This window comes from Tursiops truncatus, chromosome 18, assembly GCF_011762595.2.
Source record: "Tursiops truncatus isolate mTurTru1 chromosome 18, mTurTru1.mat.Y, whole genome shotgun sequence".
Lineage (NCBI taxonomy): Eukaryota > Metazoa > Chordata > Mammalia > Artiodactyla > Delphinidae > Tursiops > Tursiops truncatus.
Window position 1 is genome coordinate 21,949,082 of NC_047051.1, and position 20,773 is coordinate 21,969,854.

At 43.0% G+C, this 20,773-nt stretch overlaps 1 protein-coding gene across 7 annotated transcripts in view; it reads left to right on the forward strand.

The window, feature by feature from the left end:
- Positions 1-2,693: 2,693 nt before the first annotated feature.
- TSC22D1 (TSC22 domain family member 1) overlaps positions 2,694-20,773 on the forward strand; it is a 135,057-nt gene continuing 116,977 nt past the window's right edge. For 6 of the 7 annotated variants that reach the window (XR_004522979.2, XM_019936522.3, XM_033843365.2 and 3 more), the window contains exon 1: positions 2,694-5,566. Coding sequence is in view for 6 of the 7 variants with exons in the window: in XM_019936522.3 (XP_019792081.1) it covers positions 2,694-5,566 (2,873 nt within the window). In the remaining variant the exon portion in view is untranslated. Of the gene's footprint in view, positions 5,567-7,805; positions 8,042-20,773 lie in introns of those variants that run through there. The other variant, XM_019936524.3, reaches the window with a different exon arrangement.

Consider the following 20,773-nt stretch of genomic DNA (forward strand, 5'->3'; position numbering starts at 1 on the left):
GTCTTACTGAAGCATAGGTCTAACCATAAACGTTCAGTTTCTCAACAACCTAAGTTGAAATAAAACCACATTTCTCCCTAGGGTTTTCTACTTTGTTGTTTTTTAATTCCTGGGCGAGAAGTACACTCTCGCCTAGCAGTAAACAATGCTTAGAGCTAGAATGTTTTGACGTGTAATGCCAGGGAAGCAACTTCCAGTAAACTGCCTCCCATCAAACCTAACATTCCTTCTGTAGCACCACGCTCAGATCCATGCAGGTTTTATTATTATTATTATTATTATTTTTTTATTATTATTTTTTAAACTGGAATTGCAGATGGTTCTTTCTCTTTTCTAACCCTAAAGGGTAGTCTTCATTGATCATCGTGTTGCCACCATGACTAGGCCAGTTTGTCTTTTAAGTCAAACCTATGCATGCTACAGCCTGGACAATTAAACGAAATGCTATCCCTGCTGGAGATAAGCTCCACCTGTTGAGGTCAGTTATTTTACTAGGCCGGGCTACTGCTTCCCTCCAGGTAACGACGGATTGCAAGCGCTCCCTCTCCAGAGAAGAGCTCAGGCAGTTAACTGCAAACAGCTGCAGTATCTGCCGGGCTGGCTAGCCCGTGGCCGTCGAAAGGCGAGGGGACCACATGGCAGCTGCAACTGCGCCGCACAAAAGGGAGCGTCTATACCGAAGAGCCACCGGCCTTCCGCGGACCCTGCGGCTCCGAGCGCTGGGGCATCCTCCGAGGGGGCGAGGGCCGCGCGGGCCGGGGTCGAGCCCAGGTGCGGCGAGGAGGAGGAGGGCTCCTCCACGCGCCGAGGAAGAAAGCCTGACTCATGTCGTGGCGGCGGCGCACTCCTGGGAACTGAAACTCGTGATGCTGTTGCTGCGGAGAAAAGCCTCATTACCCATTCCGCAGGCGGGGGACACTACCCAGAGCGCTTACACCCGAGACCCGGGCGCCGGCGGCCTCCTCGAGCCCCTCCCTGCCGCGCCCCCTCCCCTGCCGCGTGCCTGCGCGCGCGCGCGCGCCGACCGCGTGTGAAAAAGGAGCGGACACACCTAACCTGCGCGCGCCCCGCACCCTGCCCCACCCCCATCAGGCCGACTCTCTCCGGCCGACCCGGTTTCGCTCCCCCGGCCGAAATTCCCCACCCCCCACCACCGCCGCCGCCGACGTCGTCGGCGCCTCCGCCAGCCTTCGGAAATTTCCGCCAGGAGACCCGGCGCTCGGCGAGGTTCGAAGACCCGCCGCCTCCTCCTCCGCCAGACCCGGCTTTATGTCTGCGGCGCCGGGGCGCATGCGCAGACGCCATCTTCCCTCCTTCTCCTCAGCCAGCCCCCTCCCCCCGCCACCGCCACCGCCTCCTCTGGCCGGCGGTCGCCCCTCCTCCTCCTGCGCTCGGGCGCTGGTCCCTCCTCTGCCGATGCCGCGAGAGACCCGGGGATACGGTGGAGCCGGAGAAAAGCACTAGTAACAACCACCACAGCCCCCTCTCCGCCCGCCGCCCTCCCTCGGCACCCACCCACTCACCCGCCCCGTTCGCCGACACCGACCAACCCCACCTCTCGTTCCTTTGAACGGCGTCGGCTGCAGTCGCTGCAGCAGCCCCTCTGGCCACCAACGCCGCCGAGAAAGGAGTCGCCGCCGCCGCCTGCGGCCCCCTCCCGCCCGGACCGCGGGAGCAGCGGGGTGCGGACGAACCGGCTGCAGAGGAAGAGGACTAGAGCGGCTCGCATCGTCGGCGCTAGCGCACGTCCCGCCGCCCTCCGGGGAGGCTCGGGCGCCGGCCCCTTCCTCCCCGAGGACGTGTGCCGAGCCGAGGCGCCTGCCCAGAGGGAGGAAAATGCTCGGGCTCCATGGCTGCCAGTGATGGAGAGGTCCCTGGGCTCCCGCTGCCACCGCCGCCGCCGCGCCCCGGCCGTGCTCCGCGAGGACCCGGCGTCTCTGCGCGCCCGCCCGCGCCCCGTTGCTGGGCTCACCGTACCCGGCGCCCCGCCGCCGCCCCGCTTCGAGCCTCGCCGCGCCGGCCTCAGCCGCGGCCAGCGTTTCCTCACGGAGCAGCCGCCTCGAGCCCAGGGGGTTTGAAAGGGTCCGCAGGGCGTGGGGGGAGGGCCGAGCGGGGCCGGCGGGGCCGGGAGGGGAGGTTTGAGCCACAGTGAGCTCAGGGTTCGCCGGCGGCGGCGGGGCTGGGGGTGGCGAGGGGAAGGCGACACTCGCTCGGCGCCGCCGCCTTCGTGCAGAGCGACCGGGAGGGTTTTGCAGCGGCCGCCGCCGCCGCGGCGGGAGGAGGGGTGGAGGTGGCTTCGGAGTTGTCCGGAGAAGGTGGGCATTTCTCGGCTTTCCCACCCCCTCCCCTAGCCTCCCCCCTCCCCTGGTCTTCCCCTCCCTCCTTCCCCGCACCCCACGTGAAGCGGAATATAAAGGGGGGTGTGAGGCTAGAGGGGAAAGTGAATGGCGAAGGACTGAAGGGGTCCCCCCTTCGGGTCCCCGGCTGTTCTGTTCACCCTCGTTCATCCTCCCTTCCCGAAGCTCGCCCTCGAAGGCAGAAGCGGCCAGCGCCTTCGGCTGAGAAGGAGGAGGAGGAGGAATCGCGCCGGGCGGAGCGTCAGGTCCCGTTTTCCTCCTCGGCGTCTTGCATACAAAGATTACGGTGCCGAAGGAAATTGCACTCGCCTCCTCCGCCCCCCGGTACCCAGCACAATGCACCAGCCGCCCGAGTCCACCGCCGCCGCGGCCGCGGCCTCGGCCGCTGCAGACATTAGTGCTAGGAAGATGGCGCACCCGGCAATGTTGCCTCGAAGGGGCAGTGGTGGTGGCAGCGCCTCTGCTCTCAGTGCAGCAGGTACCGGCGTTGGTAGTAGTGCCCCATCTTCCGAGGATTTTCCGCCTCCGTCGCTGCTCCAGCCGCCACCTCCTGCAGCATCTTCTCTGTCGGGACCACAGCCTCCGCCTCCACAAAGCCTGAACCTCCTTTCGCAGGCTCAGCTGCAGGCACAGCCTCTTGCGCCAGGCGGAACTCAAATGAAAAAGAAAAGTGGCTTCCAGATAACGAGCGTGACCCCGGCTCAGATCTCCGCTAGCATCAGCTCTAACAACAGCATCGCAGAGGACACCGAAAGCTACGATGATCTGGATGAATCTCACACAGAAGATCTGTCGTCTTCCGAGATCCTTGATGTGTCACTTTCCAGGGCTACCGACTTAGGGGAGCCTGAACGCAGCTCCTCAGAAGAAACTCTCAATAACTTCCAGGAAGCCGAGACACCTGGGGCAGTCTCTCCCAACCAGCCCCCCCTTCCTCAGCCTCATTTGCCTCACCTTCCACAACAGAATGTTGTAATCAATGGGAATGCTCATCCCCACTCCCTCCATCACCACCCTCACATTCATCATGGGCACCACCTCCATCACGGGCACCACCATCCATCCCATGCCAGTGTGGCCAGTACACCCATTCCGGGAGGGCCGCCCGCAAGCCCAGTATCCAGAAAACTGTCTACAACTGGAAGCTCTGACACTGTTATGCCAGTTGCACCAACTTCTGCCGTATCATCGAGTGGCTCACCTGCATCTGTAATGACTAGTATCCGTGCTCCGAGTACAAGCGGCAGTATAGGTATAAATTCTGTTACAGGTACTAATGCGATGAATAATGTTAACATTACGGCTGTGGGCGGTTTTAATCCTAACGTGACCAGCAGCATGCTTGCTAATGCTAATTTAAGTGCGAGCAACGTTCCCAGTGCTGCCGGTGTGAGCGTTGGGCCTGGAGTGAGCTGCGGTGTTAACGTGACTGTCTTGAGCGGCCTGGGCAACGGTACGATTTCGTCCTCCGTTCTCATTAACAGCACTGCCAGTGCAGCTGCAGGGATGACTGTAGGATCAGTTTCAAGTCAGCAGCAACAGCCAACAGTTAACACGTCCAGGTTCAGAGTTGTGAAGTTAGATTCGAGTTCTGAGCCCTTCAAAAAAGGTAGATGGACTTGCACCGAGTTCTATGAGAAAGAAAACGCTGCCCCCGCCGCCGAAGGGGTGGTGATAAATAAAGCAGTGGAAAGCGTAAAACAAAACCCGACAGAAGTGACTTCTGAGAGGGAGAGCACGAGCGGGAGCTCAGTGAGCAGCAGTGTCAGCACGCTGAGCCACTACACGGAGAGTGTGGGAAGCGGAGAGATGGGGGCCCCAGCTGCCGTGGTGCAGCAGCCGCCCGCTCTTCCAGGTGTCGCCCTCCCGCAGATGGACTTCAGTAGCGCTGCTCCGGCGGGCATTTCAGCAGTTAGTATGCCACAGAGTATTTCTCAGTCACAGATCTCGCAAGCGCAGTTGCAGTCTCAAGAACTGAGCTATCAGCAGAAGCAGGGTCTTCAACCAGTACCTCTGCAAGCCGCTCTCAGTGCTGCAGCTGGTATCCAGCCATCACCTGTGAGCGTGGTGGGTGTAACTTCAGCTCTAGGTCAGCAGCCTTCCGTTTCCAGCCTGGCTCAGCCCCAACTGCCGTATTCTCAGGCGGCCCCTCCGGCGCAAGCACCCCTGCCAGGCACATCACCCCAGCAGTTACACTATGGACAGCAGCCGTCGGTGGCCCCGAGCCATGGCCCGTCAGTGACTCCGAATCCTGCTTCCGAGTATGTTCAGCAGCAGCCGATTCTGCAAACGGCAGTGTCCTCTGGACAGCCCACTTCTGCGGGGGTGGGAGCAGGAACCTCGGGGATTCCTGTGGCTCAGCCACAGGGCATCCAGCTGCCAGTGCAGCCCGCAGCAGTCCAGGCGCAGCCCGCCGGGGCAGCTGGCCAACCCGCTGGCCAGGCGCAGACGGCAGTATCTGCTGTACCTCCTGGCAGTCAAATTGCAAATATTGGTCAACAGACAAACCTACCTACGGCAGCGCAGCAGCCCTCTGCCCAAGTCACACCTTCAGTTATCCCGCAAGGTGCTCCTCCGTCTTCACAGGTAGTTCCACCCGCTCAGGCTGCGATTCTTCATCAGGGAGTTCAAGCTAGTGCTTCAAGCCTTCCTCAACAGTTGGTCATTGCACCCCAGAGTACCTTGTTAACTGTGCCTCCCCAGCCTCAAGGAGTAGAGTCAGTAGCTCCAGGAGTTGTTTCGCAGCAGTTGCCTGCAGTCAGTCCTTTGCCCTCTGCTAGCAGTATTTCTGTTACGAATCAGGTTAGTTCAGCTGGGCCTTCTGGAATGCCTTCTGTCCCAACAAACTTGGTTCCATCACAGAATATAGCACAAGCCCCTGCCACTCAAAATGGTAATTTGGTTCAAAGTGTTAGTCAGCCTCCCTTGATGGCAGCACCTAATATAAATTTGCCTTTGGCGCAGCAGATACCAAGTTCTACTCAGTTCTCTGCACAATCATTAGCTCAGGCAATTGGAAGCCAAATTGAAGATGCCAGGCGCCCAGCGGAACCCTCCTTAGTTGGCTTACCTCAGACTATCAGTGGTGACAGTGGGGGCATGTCGGCAGTTTCCGATGGGAGTAGCAGCAGCCTAGGAGCCTCTGCTTCTCTTTTCCCGTTGAAGGTGCTACCGCTGACGACACCCCTGGTGGATGGCGAGGATGAGAGGTAAGGTCATCCCATGTTTCTGCAGACACTCAGCAGATGCAGAGTCAATTTATTTTAGTAGCTATGTATATGCACAAGATCAGTCTAAAGCGTTATATATTTCTTCCTTTTTGTATGTGAAACTGCATTTTTCTGGTAAGTTTTCTAGAGCAAGAGTGTGATGGAGTGGTCTCAAACTAGTTGGCCAGGAAGTGGTGTAAGTATTGTGTAAACACTATTTGACAGGATAGTTTTTGAGCATTAAGAATAGGTTTGGGAGCACCAAGTGGTTTTGTTATTTATAAAATGGTTTTTAGAGTTACTAGTTTTTGCTGACCCATCTAATAGTTAATCTGTTCTTTTGAGTTCCTAAAATCATTATGATCATCTCTTGGGGACGGGAGGGGAGGTTGTGGTTCCCACATTTGTTTCTCCTTTACTGGACAGGACAACCCTTTAAAGTTCTACTGTGTTTGCTCTTAGTCTGTGAAAGATAACGTTAGCTGCTTTTCCTCATCAGATATTACAGGAAAGATGACCTAAGCTGGGTTATACAGGTTGCCCTCAAACTAATTGCCCAACTTTTGTGTACTTATCTAATGGTCGTTTCATTGGAACAGTAAAGGAATGGGAATCTTAAAAAGTGTTTCGTGGGGTAGGAGGCCATACACTCTTAAAAATAACCGGATTTATCGTTGATAGTAGTATGCTGTGCATTTTTCCTTTTGCATAGTAGATCAAGGTGGTAGCCATTTTAAAGGGTAAAGAAACAAAGTCTTGGAGGGTTGAATTTATAGAGACATGAAACCGACTTTGTGCTCCTACAGTCTACTCCACCTGTTCTCCTCTTCTCTTACCAAAAAAATACATAAAGCCTAAAGTACATTATTAAACCAGCGTTTTCTTAATTGGATTGGAAATAATGTGATAATCATGTTTATTGAATCCAATTGTGTCTTTGAAGCTGGCTAGCTAGAAAAGTTGTGAAATCTCATGCTACTACATGGCTTTAAACTAAGTTGATTTTTAAAGGAATGTTCTTTTCACAAATTTGCCAGTCTGACTAACCTTGATCAAAATAATATAGGAGTTATGACAAAGGCTATTCATTTTCACTGTGGAACTTTGAATAAGCTTGAAAGATACTTAATTATTTTAGTATTAGTTGGAGATTTTTGAGATTGAACTTTTATCAAACCAGTTGGAACATTTACATTCAAAATGTATATCTGTGGTTTTCCCTTTGGAAATATTGAGCATATTTCAAAAGAATTGCAGTTTTAGAAAAACAAAGGCCTAATGTTTCAGTGAGGTTTTCATGTTTTTTGTTTTTGTTTTTTTTTTAGTTACTTAGAAGATATAAGGTAAAGGCATGATTAATTGAAATAATTTAAAGTCTTGTCTTTCAAGATTTTTATTACTTTTCTAAGTCATATAATTAAAATCTCGTTACCTAGCCGAATGTATTCAGTATCATGTGTACAAAACTGTACATTAAAAGATAGACCTCTTCTAGGAGGTGGTTTCCTTAAGAGTCCTATTATAATTATTGTTAAACCTTTAAATGTATCAAATCATGCTAATACTTATCTGTAATTTTAAAGAATTATTTACCCCAAATATTAATAAGTTCTAAATTTAAAGGGTGTGATCTGAGTAAAGCCCACGGGTCCATTATGTGGTTGCTAAATTTAGAGAAATAAAAGATGGGTCAGATACACAAATGCAAACCACATATTTTTGAATTCAGACCTGCCATGATTTTTGCCAATTACTGTTTGTGGTCTCCTGGCATGACTCTCTCCTTTTTTGTTTTCCTCCTGGTGGTGGGGCATGATAGAGCTTTCCACAACATGCTGTTCCAGATGATTAAAGTCAGGAGACTTTACAGCTCGGTTTTTAACTGTAGAGATAGAGTCCCCGTTTAAGATATTACTACAAAATTAATTTTTCCATATAGTAACTGAGAGGAACATTAACGAGGGGCAAATTATGTAGGAAGCTTTGAAATTAAAGGGACAAAAACAGATACTGAGACATATGATTAAATATTGGTATAAAGTAACTGGAGTTGACTGTACCTGTTTTGAGTGAGCTACATATTTGAGCCTTTGTTAACATCAAAGTCAAGTCGTCAAGACCAGAAAATTTTTTTTCAGAGGTATCCTTTAAATTCTGAGAAATCAAAATGACCCCTAAAATACCTGTAAAGGTCAGATAGGGTAAATTTGTATATTATTTTCTTTGTGCTTTCTTGCAGATTATTTGTTTTACGACTGTAGTTCGGAAAAAGAAATGTTTCATTTAAATCGGTTCTTGGAAGGGAATTTGAGAATATCTGCAAGAGAAAAAAGTGATAATGAGTTTCTATTTATTTTTTTAAAGTGTTTTTTACTTTTTCTTCCCATGTTAGTTTCTGTGTCACTTGTGTCTTCTGGGCTTGGTCACCTATTAGTCTCCCATAGGAGAAAAGAGTACATTGTAATTTCAGTATTACGACTTAGGAAACACGTTAACAATAAAACTTCTGGATGGTAGGACAAATGAAGATTCGTTGTTCTTTAGTCATCTTTTGAAATATATTCTAACACTTTAAATTTTAAAATATTTCTAACACATGTGGAAAATGCTTTCAGTTGGCTACTGGTAGAGACTATGAAGATCAGAAACATGGATCAGGCATTAAGATTATGTATCTAGATTTTTAAAAATCATTCTCATTAAAAAGTTCTTAATGTCTCACGTTAACCTTTAATGTGAACTTATTTTTACAACACAGGGAAGACACAGGTATTTTACACTGATGTATAGTCTAGTGTTTTGTGATTGTTAGTACAGCCTCTTCTGTGAAATTAATTGGTCAAACTTCTATTCCTCCTTCAAGGCTCAGCTCAGATGTTCCCTCTGAAGCAGTCTCTTCACCCAGGGAATGTTGTTTCCTTAGCCCTTTTTAGTGTTCCTCTAGTCAAGGCATTGCACACATTCAGTCTGAATTATGTTTACCCATTTTCCCCACAAGACTGTGAGTTCCTCAAGGGCAAGAGCTAAATCTTTTTTGAACTGATTAATGAGCAGACCTTTCTCTGCTTTTTCTATCATGATTTATATTTGTATTCTCTCTCACCTTAAGCACAGCTGTTCAGGTTGTAGGATCATATAGTTAAATGCAACAAAGTGAAAAGAAATGAATGAAAATACTTGCTTTTTCTACCTCTTTTGCCTTTTCATACCTTGAGGTGAATTGATGTCTGTCTTTTAAATGCAGTGCCTGTTGTAGAGTTGGCCCTCATATTTACTAAAGAGGAATGAGTTTTCTTATCAAGTAGGAATAATACTCATTTTGCCTACTTCTTAGGATGGTAGCATCAGATAAAATACTTTAACTGTAAAATACTAAATTATAAGTTTTAATTTTTATTTAGGTTGTACCTGCACCGTTTAAAGAGCCAAATAGTTTACATGGTTATCAAAACAAACAGAAGCTTCCTGCCTGCTTCATTTCCCAGAAGCAATCACTTTCACCTCTTTTAGATGATGACTGTGATATTTACCCCCTAGTCTCTAACTGCTTGTGTTGCTACTAGATGTGCAACATAGCCAGGTGGTTAGGAGCATGGACCCTGGAAGTAGACTGCTTAGGTCTGATCCATCCTCTATTGTTTACTAGCTGCTTAACCTCGCTGTGCCTCAGTTTGCTCATTTTAAAAAGTGAGGAAAATAGTACCTACCTCATAGGGTTGTTATAAGAATTCAATGCATTTGCAAAGCCCTTAGAACTGTTTCTAACTCATATGCCCTATATATGTGTGTGTGTTAAATAAAATACTCCTTACTTTTTTTTTTTAAATACATTTCCTTCTTTCTTTATTTTTGGCTACATGGGGTCTTTGTTGCTGTGCGCGGGCTTTCCATAGTCGGGGTGCTCGGGCTTCTCATCGCCGTGGCTTCTCTTGTTGCGGAGCCGGGCTTTAGGCGCACGGGCTCGGTAGTTGTGGCACACGGGCTTAGTTGCTCCGTGGCATGTGGGATCTTTCCGGACCAGGGCTCAAACCCGTGTCCCCCGCATTGGCAGGTGGATTCTTAGCCACTGCGCCACCAGGGAAGTCCATCCTTGCTTTTGTTTTTGGCTTTATTAACTTTGTGGGTAGAAAATGAAGATTAACTTTGTCATGACCTACTCAGTTGGTCCTCCTTCCTCCTGGTCCCTCCTTCTCTTAATAGTTACGATTGCATCACTATTGATTATTCAGTGTTCTTGTAAAATATGATTACTTTTCCTATCCTGTCTAATGTCCTGTACTTGCCTCCCTCCTCCCACCCCAGCCATCTAGTATGTGTGGTACACTTATATATATATATATTTCTTACACTATTTAGCATTTAGAAATGTTAGCAGGTTCCCCCACCCCAAGGTTTCATCTGTCATCATCTGTTTCCTCCAAGTTGCCTTTCTCCCCATTTTTGTATGTTTTGGGCTTAACCTTTTATGATAGAGCCTTTCTTCAGATGTCTGGCAATTCTAGGTCCTCTGCTTGTACTTAAGTGTAGGAGACTAAAGAGCTGATAAGAAGTTCTCAATGTGACTTGCTGACTGTTAGCTTTACCATAGGGTGATTTGGCTGGAATTCATTGTCTCCACCCACCTGGCCCCCCCTTAATTTTCTCTGTAGTAATCACTGATTCATCATTTCATCAAATGTCCCTTGAGATGTTCAGACATATCAGGTACTGTTATCAATTTTATCTTCCTGAGGAAGTCTCTCTGATATTTCTCTGAGCTTCATTCTGGACTGATTGCCTTTTAGACTTGGTATGCAACTATTAATATTTGTGGGATTCCTTTCACTGTCTTCTGTGGTTGGATCTCCATTTTCCAGTGACTCATGTCATTATTCATTCTTGGCTCACTTGATGTTTTAAAATGGCTTTAGCTTACCCTGTTACTTGTTTGATTCTTCGGTTAGGTAAAGAATACTGGATTGGAAATTGTATTATTTTATAATTTTGCTCCATGGCTTTCTAGCTTCCACTTTGCTTTTGAGAAGTTTGAAGCCATTCAGATTCCTTATATATATTACATGTGACCTGTGTGTATGTGTTTTGTTTTTTCTTTTTTTCCCCTATACTCTTGTTTATTCTCTCTTTCCATCCCTTCTCTCTTTCTTTTAAATCTCGGAAAGCTTTTAAAATTGTATCTGTTTTTAGTGTTCTGAAATTTTATGATGATGGGTTCTTATGTGGGTTTTGTTTCATTCAGGGTGCTGAGTACTGGTGTCCCCTTTCAGTCTGGAAACATCTTTTAATTCTGAGACTTTTTCTTGAATGAGGTTGTTGATTATTTCTTTCCAATTTCTTTTTTCTTTCTCAAACTCCTTTTATTGGGATAATGGACCTTCTTGACCAGTCTTCTAATTTTCGCACATTTTCTTTCGTATTTGCCATCTCTTTTTCTTTTTGCTTTACTTCTGTTGAGTTTCCATCTATTATCATGTATTTGATTTCCAAGAGCTTTTGTCTTTGGTCCTTTTAAATAATATCTGTCCTGTTCTAGTAACAATAGTACTTTCTCTTAGCTGTCTGATCCCTGTGTGATCTGTGTCCTCCAGTTTTAGCTTTCTTAGTTTTTATTTGTTCGGTCTTTATCTTTTGTGCTATAGCCTTTCCTTAGATGGTGGTTGTGTGTGAGAGTAGGGGAGTAAAATGCTGATTCAAAATTCTGAGAGTCTCGTTAGCTTTGCTTTATGGTCACCTGGTGGAGCATCCCTGTATATGTCTCTTCACTCAGTCAGCTTGTTTTCAGTATGTTCTCCTGCATACTTTTGTGCCTCATTTCCTCAGTCCTGGGATCTTGTGTTTTATATTCACCAGACAATATATTTTCAGTTTTTTGTTGGGGCTGGGGAGGGGCCGTTGGGATTTGTAGGGCTGGTTGCTTCTTAAACAGACTTTTAAACAATCTTCCTTATTTTAAGCACTCTCTCTCTCCCACATCCCACTTCAGATGTATGTGGTAACTGCCAATTCCTGAGTCTTTTGGGGATTTTACAGTTTAAATTGGGTTTGTTCTTGGCTTTCCCCACTGTTTGCTAAAGATTTGATTTCCTAGTGTTTGCTAAATAAGTCATTTGTCACTCAACCATCTGCTTTCCAGCTTCCAAATTTTTGTTGCTATTGTCTTTTCTACCCGTTCTCTCAGTTTTTGTGGGTTTATGGCTTTATATCTTAAGAAATTCCTTTTCTGTCATTTCAGTGGGGCTTTTAGGAAAGGAGTGTAAAATAGATGTGCATTTAACATTACACATCTATTTCAGTTGTAGAATATTGCACTGTTAAATGTAAAGAATATTACTAATTTTAACAATTCATGCTCCAAGATTTGATCTATAACTAGTACGTAAATTTTGAGTGGAATTGCTTGGCTTATATTCAGCAGAAATAATAATGGCATATAACTTGGTAGTTCAATTCACAGAAGTGATTAAGAATGTTAGGATTAGATTCAGTTAATATTTGTTGTCACATTTAACCACTCAACATCCTTGTGAATTAAGTTTTTTTCTAATTTACTGGTGAATAGACTGAAGCTTATTTAGTTTATTAGAGAAGCCAAGTAAGCTGTGTCAGGTTATATACGTAACAGTAAAGTTGTATACATAACAGTAAACAGTAGGCTTAAAAGCCATTTTTCCAATTCAAAATCTGGCACTGTTTCTACTACTCATAAAGCCAACAGAGAGGTAAGGGTGATGCCCATAAGTAATAACAGAGTGGCCGAAAACCCGAAAAAGGGCAGGCTTTATTGACTTGTGTATTAGTACAAATAATGGGATTGTCATAGAACATACCAACATTTACCTAAGAGCCCTTGGTGAGAAAAAAGTGGGTAAAGTCGTAAGAGTGGTGTACCTGGAATACAGTAGACAGACATGTTAAATGAATTAATTTTAACATTTTTGGGGGAAGTTGTATGAAAATTCTCTCTTCAGGAAAACCATTTTAATTTTCTAATAATTTAAATTCTGTCTTTGTAACGTTGACTTCAGAATTGCAAAACATGTAGATTTTATTTCTTATTTAGAAAGTTCAATTTAAAAATATGAAACTGCAGAGCATGCCCTGTGTGACAATATCAGAACCCTGGTTGGTTTTTGCTGTGTCACCGTGTCGTTAGGTTTTAATATCATGGTAAGAATATGCTTTAATGGCTTATTAAAATAAATTACATGAGGGAAAAAAATGATAAAGGATGTTTACATTATTTGAAAAGAATGATCTATAATGTTTTGGATTCCAGGTTGACTTTTTTCCTAGTGTCACATATATTCAAATGTCCCACTCTCCCCAACCCTTCACTTCTTCCTTACTAGTCAGCTTGACCTGAAAATCTTACTTGACCTTTCAGTCTCAATAGGTCTAGTTGATCTTTGTTTTCCTTCCTTGAAACACCCACTCTCTTTTGCTTTCAGTGATATCCTGCTTAGTTCCTTCCCACCTTTCTGGCCACTCCTTTTCATTCTCCTTCAGTTCAGCTCCTCTATCAGACTCTCAACATTGGAGTTTGTTTGGATTTGAGTCCTCTTCCCACCTACTGCCTTTTCCCTTTTCCCTAGGTGATCTGCTGTTCTGTGGTCTGTATGCTCTCAACTCCTGAATGCACATCGTAGCCCACACTTCTCTTCTTAGCTCTAGACTGCTACGGTCCTCTGCCTTCCTGTTATCTCTGCTTATATTCTCACAGCCTCTCAGTCTCAACAGATCATAAGCTTAACCTCTTCATTACGTACCCTGTCAAATTTCTCTTTTAGTCGTGCTCATTTTAATAAATATTTCTTACTCTAGTTCTTCACTTAAGAAACCTGAGTCGTTCTTGATAGCTTCCTTTCCCCCACCCTCTGCGTTCTGACCATTACATTCTAAATATATCTTGAATTTATCTTTTCTTTCCCCATCTGTGTTGCCACCACTCTAGTCTAAGGTAACATAGTCGGCTCTTAAAGCCCTGCAGTAGCTTCCTCACCAACTTCCTGCATACACTCTTGCCTTTCTCTGATTTTATGTCTTGTAGTCAGAGTGATGTTCTTAAAACGGAAGGCTGTTCAGGTCTCTCACTTGCCCCCAAACCCCTGAAGCCTTCCCATTTCTTGTAAGGTAATTACATTTTGCTTTTGCTCACTTCTGGCCTCACATGCCACTTTCCCCCTCCCTTTCTGTGTCCCAGCTGCTTCCTTTCGATTCCTCGGGTTGCCATCCTTTCTTGCTCTCTCCTCCAGGCTTTGGCGTGCGCTGTGTCACCTTCCCTCCATTCCTCCTTAAGCCTCACTGTCACTTTGAGAGGCCTTCTGTGACATACCAACCTAAACTTAGATTCTTTGTTAATACTGTTTAAGATCACCTTGTTCTTTTATAGTGCCAGTACAGTTTGTATTGCATAATTAGTTTTTGTTTTGGGGGATTATCTGTTTGATGATTTTAAGCTTCATGAACAGAGATGTTTGGTTTGCTACTATATATCCAAAGTATATTTCAGTGCCTTACAGTAGGTACTCAGTAAAAATCTGCTTAATGGATAACTGAAGAAAAAATTTTTTAATATTGGCATAAGTTCAGCTTCTTTTTAAAAACACTATTATGATATATTTGAAAGTTAAATAAGTTCTTTATAGATCATGTGTTATCACTATTTTCTCCTTTAATAGAGATGATTGAGAATTGATTACTTTTTTGCTGTATTTTGAGCAAAAAAGCAATGCTTAGTTGCTGCTTTTAACAAGCATTGTATGTTTATTTTGTATTTACATATGTTTATGACAGTAGAAGTTCTCCAACTTGAATAAAACAAACAAAAAACCCCACTTATTTCTAAATTAGAATGTCAGTATTCTTATCGCCTTTTGACTGGTTCAGCTGTTTAGCATAAATGATTCTCAAATATCTAAGTATTAACCTTGGAAGTTCTTTGCAGTTTCAGCTGTTTAAAATATAAGCATTTAACTGGTGAAATGCCACTTGTTTGTATTAAAGGAGTTTTCTTTGTTAGACAGTGTAGTAAGCATTGAGTTAATTACTTGTTTAAAATTCCTGACTGATCTGTTTTACTTATGGTCGTTGTAGTGACAACAAGGGATTGTTACTAAACTAGTAAGTTATGGATTCTATGAAGGGAAAAGAACCATGGAAGAGATTTGGCAGTGATGAGAATTAGCAATCATTTTAATTGATTATATATGGGTATTAAATGGGAGTAAAAAGTATTAAGATATGAGGCCTTTACTTTTAAGGTTGGGGTAATTAAAAACAGAAGGGAAAATATAGAATCTGATGTTGTAGTGGGGTGATCATCAGAGGCTAGTTCTGAGAGTCTTTAAATGTTGTCATATTCTTTTCGTGGACATACCAGTGTTAAACCTTGTTTGGCTTAAAACCGTATTTGTGTTGACTGGGGAGAAGATCGACTGTGGCTTGATCTTGTTAAAGAATTAACTTTAGGTCATGGTGAATGGTATTGCCTTTTCTCGTTCACTGAGCCATAGGGTAAAGGGTGCTCTTGAGCTTCATGGGGATGAGACAGATGAGATAGCATCTTATTTTCCCAGGCATCCCAGATTATTTTTGTAATATCAGGTCACTACTTAAGTTGAGGAACTCTTGACACTCTGTGTACATGCCTGAGTATTCCTTTTTTGAGTAAATTGTAGATGGATGGATTGATTATAAAATTACTCATTGTTGATAAGATTTCATTCTCTCCCAGCTCACCTAGTTATCTAATTTCTTTGGTTATTAGGGTTAGTGTATATTTATATGGTAACAAACAGCATACTGACTAGTTAGGAACGTATAAACGTACAATTGAAATACTATCTAGCATTAATTTTTTGCTAACACATGGCTGTGATAAATTTCTAGTGGTGATAGTAATAAAACCTGCCTCTTGTATGATTGGGGGGGGTTAAACAAAACTCTGAAATAGATTATATACTCTTGAGTCATAGCAGTCCTAAATTTTTTTTTTTTTTTTTCAGGACTTTTTTTTTTTGGCTGTGTTGGGTCTTCGTTGTTGCTTGCAGACTTTCTCTAGTTGCAGCGAGCGGGGGCTACTCTTCATTGTCGTGCGCGGGCTTTTCATTGCGGTGGCTTCTCTTGCTGCGGAGCACGGGCTCTAGGCGTGCGGGCTTCAGTAGTTGTGGCACTCAGGTTCAGTAGTTGTGGCTCGTGGGCTCTAGAGCACAGTCTCAGTAGTTGTGGTGCACGGGCTTAGTTGCTCCACGGCATGTGGGATCTTCCCGGACCAGAGCTTGAACCTGTGTCCCCTGCATTGGCAGGCGGATTCTTAACCACTGAGCCAACAGGGACGCCCATGTCCTAAAATGGACAGGATGCTTTTGTTCCATTTTCACAGAGGAAGAAGCTGAGTCTTGGGTTCATTTATTCCGTCAGTAATTAAATATTGAGTTCCTACCATGTGTCGTATGCTGTTTTTAGCTTTTCATGGACAGACTACAACAATTTAGTAATAATAGTAGTAGTAACAGTTGTAGTAGGAGTAGTTGAAAATTATGGTACTCGTTATATGCTTGTTCTAAGCACTTTGCATATATCAACTTGTTTAATTCTCAGAACAACCTTATGAGGTGTAAGTACCATTATTATCCGCATTTTGCAGGTAAAGAAATTGAGGGATAGAATGATTAACTTATTCAAGGTCACATAGCTAGTAAGTGGGAGCTGGGATTTAAATCCAGTCAGTCTGGGTCTAGATTTTGTGCTCTTAATGACTTCTGTGCTCTGCCGTCTCTGTAGGATATGATCAAAACCAAGGTGTTCTGACTGTTGTTTCCTACACTGGAAGGCACTGGGAGCTGCAGATATTTAACTCATTATATCCTCAGATACTCTTGTTTTGATCTTGGAAGTTCGGGTAGGGACGCTCCTCTTGTTCTTGTACTCCAGAATGTAAGCTCCTTGCGAGTAAGGATGTTACCCATCTGTTTTTACCTCTGTATTTCCACTGCATGCAGTATAACCTGATTCATGGTATGTTCTGAAATATTTGTTGAATAAGTGAGTGCAGACGTGTGGCAAAAACCTACCCCACAATCATCTGGGAAAGGGATATAATTATTGCCAAATACTTTGCCATCCTGTTACCATTATTGCATAGCAGTTTTGATAGGAGTAAGGTTCAGTTCTTCTCGGATATGTTACTGTACCTATTACATTAAGTTCTCTGTCTCCCCCTCACTGGCCTATCAGATGGATATATTTATTGAGTAGGTACTAGGTGTAAATCATTATATCTAGTAATGGTGTGGGCACAGATGGAATCTAACATGGTTCTTGTTCTCAAGCAGTGTATGCTGCATATACATGGGGAAATTATAAGAGCTAAATAACGCTTTTAAACAACACGAAATCAATGAATCAGAAATTTTGAGCTGGAAATCTGGATCCCATTCAACTTTTGGTTTATAGGTAGAGGAACAAGTTCAGAGAGGCTACGTGAATTCCTGACATAGTGCTACAAAACGTTTCTTAGACTGTACCTGGAACGCTAGCCTCCAAAATGACACAGGAAATTGCATTCAGAGTTCACAGATGGGATAGAATTGACCTTTGGTAGGTTAGGAAAGCAGTGTTGTTTGAACTGACTTTTCAGAAGTCTTGAGTTGAAGGAGAAAGTTTGAGGCAGGAGAGGGTTAATAAAAATGGGAGGAAATAAGGAGAACAGTCTGGGCATAATTAAGGCAACAGTTGGGCTTAATGGAGTAAGTTAAGGAGGTGAAAGGAAGTGACTGAAGATTAAATTGGGGAGTGATTTTGCCCTCAACACTTGCTAACTAACTGATGTTCAGGGAAAATTAGTATCAAAGGAATCCGTAATCTGGATTGGAGTGGGGGTATGCTTGGAACAGGGAGGAGAACTTAGGAAATTATGTTTTTCTGTTATTTGTTAATGAATGAAAGAAATTAGGGGGACAGTGATTTCCATTGTAAAATGATTCAGTACAGGAACGCTTTGGTTAGCAAAATTTCTCAGTTTATAAAAATACTGTATTCACCTTCCTACCTGCTCTTCCTTTGAAGCAATGTTTTGTTTCTCTTGTGTTGAAAAAGAAAAAAAATAACCTAATTTCCCAGGAAAGCTATTATTTATAGCTGCAGTTTTAAAGGTCTGAGGATAAGTGGTTATAACCTTCAGGTAGGATTTTTGGCAATTTAATCTTTTCATAGGGTTTATCTGTGTCTATAATCCAAAGCAGATGTGTCCCCAAAATATTTGGTAGTGAATAGAAATGCAGGTGAAGGTGAACTAAGTGTTTAGGATTGGTTCTTTCCTTTAGTGATCTACCTGCTTTCTTTTCATACTAACGAGGTTCCATTGCCAGTCTCTTCCAGGCATTGGAAAGAGGTGGAATTCTTTCTTCCTATCTCCTGAGCACTCCTAGGTCTCTACCAAAAGGAAATGGTAGAGATTTATTTAAATGAGAAAAGCATTAATGCTATCATTGACAATAAATGTGAGTAATTTGATTATTTTACTGACATTTAAAGTGCCACAAAACTTACTCTTTTATATTTTGGTGCATTGTTTCATTTTGCTTGCCATTTAAAAAATTCGAGAATACATACATGTATGTGTGGGTACACATACAAAGGGATGTAATTTTTTAAAGGGATGTTTTGAAAATGTCCTTAGATTACAGAATCTCCTGGGTATTTGAAAGGATGTAATTTATTGACTGTGTATATGCATAGCACTCTTTATATCCTTAAGGAGAGCCTACATTGAATTTAAGAATAAGTGTATGTGTATATATACGTATACATATACATGAAAGGAAAAGCTAACAGGTAACAGATCCAATTTATATGACTCTTCTGTTTCTGGTCCTTTGTGTCAAGTTTTCTCACTCATTTATAAGTTATTGTATCTTAGAGTATTTATATCTATCTTTGTAAGCTTCTTGAAACATTTTAGGGAATGACTTGGGATAGAAAGCCAATAAATGGGAAAAGTATGGCAAGGTAGAATATGGTGTGTCATGAGAGATCTAATAAAGCAGTATTGGGAGACAGAAGGTAAAGATCACATGCTTTTGAGGAGGTGACATTTGAGAGAAGTTTGATAGCCATGGGGATTAGTAAGTCACTTCAGTGGAGAAAACATACCAAAAAGGTTCAAGGTACGAGGAGTATTTATAGAAGAGAACACAGGACATAGTCTAAGTTGGTAAGAGATGGTGTCTGTATACAGGAATGTAGAAGGCAAGGCTAACTTTGAAAAGCCTTAATTAAAGGCAGGATTGCGAAGTTTGGACTTAATTGGACTTGGAATGGAGAATGCTTCTTGTTTTTGTAGAGTGGCCTGATCCGTGCTGTGTTTTAGGAAAGTGCTGACCCTACTTTGGATGTCTAGTTGCTCCCTTCCTTAATGGGGTGTGAGAAGTTCGGTGATTCCTTTTCTGTCACTGGTGGAAATAGAGGCACATTTTCTTTGTGGTTGTAATCTGAGGTAATGGTTCGAACCAGTGACCCTGGCCTCATTAAGAAAGCTAAGAAGGTAAGGACGCGGTCCACCCATGGTAACACTCCGCTTATCCAGAGTGGATAACCTAATCCTTTAGACACAGCTCTGGCTTCCAAAACTGCTTGAAATTGCCGTCACAAAGGAAAGCTATGTTTTGTTTTGTTTTTTTTCCCTTACTGTTTTTGCATAGCATTTCTGGTCCTTTTTAGACTTTTTTTTCAAGTCTTATATTTTACTAGCTTTATCATTTTAAAGCAGATGAGGGGAGGAGAAGGGAAAAAAAAGGGGATTCTGAGGCATGTAAGGTGACATTGGGAAAGTAGCAGTTTATAGCCTGACAGCAAGGTAGGAGTTAGAAATTTTAAGAAAACCCCAAAGAAATTTGATACGGTATTGAATGTTCACCAGTTGAAAGATTATGTTTTGTATATTATTTTAAGGAAGCATGAACACGAATGCATTCCCAATGGTGTTAACTACTGAGCTATGGATAAGTATAAAGAGACAGTATTTTTAGTTGTCTGCCTCCATTGTATCATTTAACCATCAACAAATTAATATGCTGCTCCATGTTGCTTTTTTCCTATTCTAAAGTAAGGGCAAGTGTTTCATGTTTTCCTAGCTTTCAGGCTGGTAAGATTATTCTGTAAGAAATTCATAATGTCTTATAAATAAATGTTAGACCTTTACAGATAGAAATTAGAGAGAATATTTCCAGTAGTAAAATTAAAAGTCCCTAATAGATGCTAAGATTGAAGTAATTATTATTAATGATTTGTAGTTTTAGTGAAATTACTGATGAATAAGTGACATACAGTTACCTGTTCTGTATGAGGTATTGTATAGATACCTACTTATTAGTTATTTTGCTATAATATTATCCCCCCTGAGTTTTTCCTTTGAAATATCTTTATTACGTTTTTCAACACAGTAAATCAAATAATTGTATCTAGGAAAGCTGATTTCTCATTTCAGATGTTTTTAATCTCTTTTTTTAGAAATGGATAACCCAAACCACTTACTTTCTTTCATAAGGAAGTTTTTGTTTATGCTTAATATAGTTTTGTTTGCTTGGTTGTGACCTTTTAGACAGTTTTGTTTTGGTATTTTCAACAATGACAAGGATTCTCTTTCTATTGAGGGACATACTCTCATGTTTTAAAAATTACTTTTGAAAGATGGTATTCAGTGAAACTTATATTAGCCAATTTATTTTGGAAGAAATGCTGCTTTGTAGTTACCGTTTTTGCTTGGTTTTTGTTTCTTCAAGTGTATTGTTTTGGGTGCAGCGTGGTGAGGCGAATTGAGTGAATGCCTGGTTTTGGCTATAGTGCTGTCCACTGATCATGTGCTAATGAGCCATCACATGTCTGGGTCGTTCCTTCTCTTCCTGTTTTAAAAGGCTTGATCACTGTACAGTTTGTCTTAACTTCTCTTTCAGAGTCAAGCATGGTGCCGTGTCTTGTCTTTGGTGGAGGTTCCATAATATCACAGAATTTTGAAATAAGGGATTGGACTGATTCCTAAGCTGTTCTTTATCTTCATTGTGTTATTCTCCTCTTTGGGGATCTACCAAACATTATTTGCCAGTTATTCTCTGATATGACATCAGGATTTATATGTTTGTACACTGGATATATTTTATTATGAGGAATTTTACCTATTTTGAGGTTCCGGGGAAGAAGGGTGGATCCAGAATG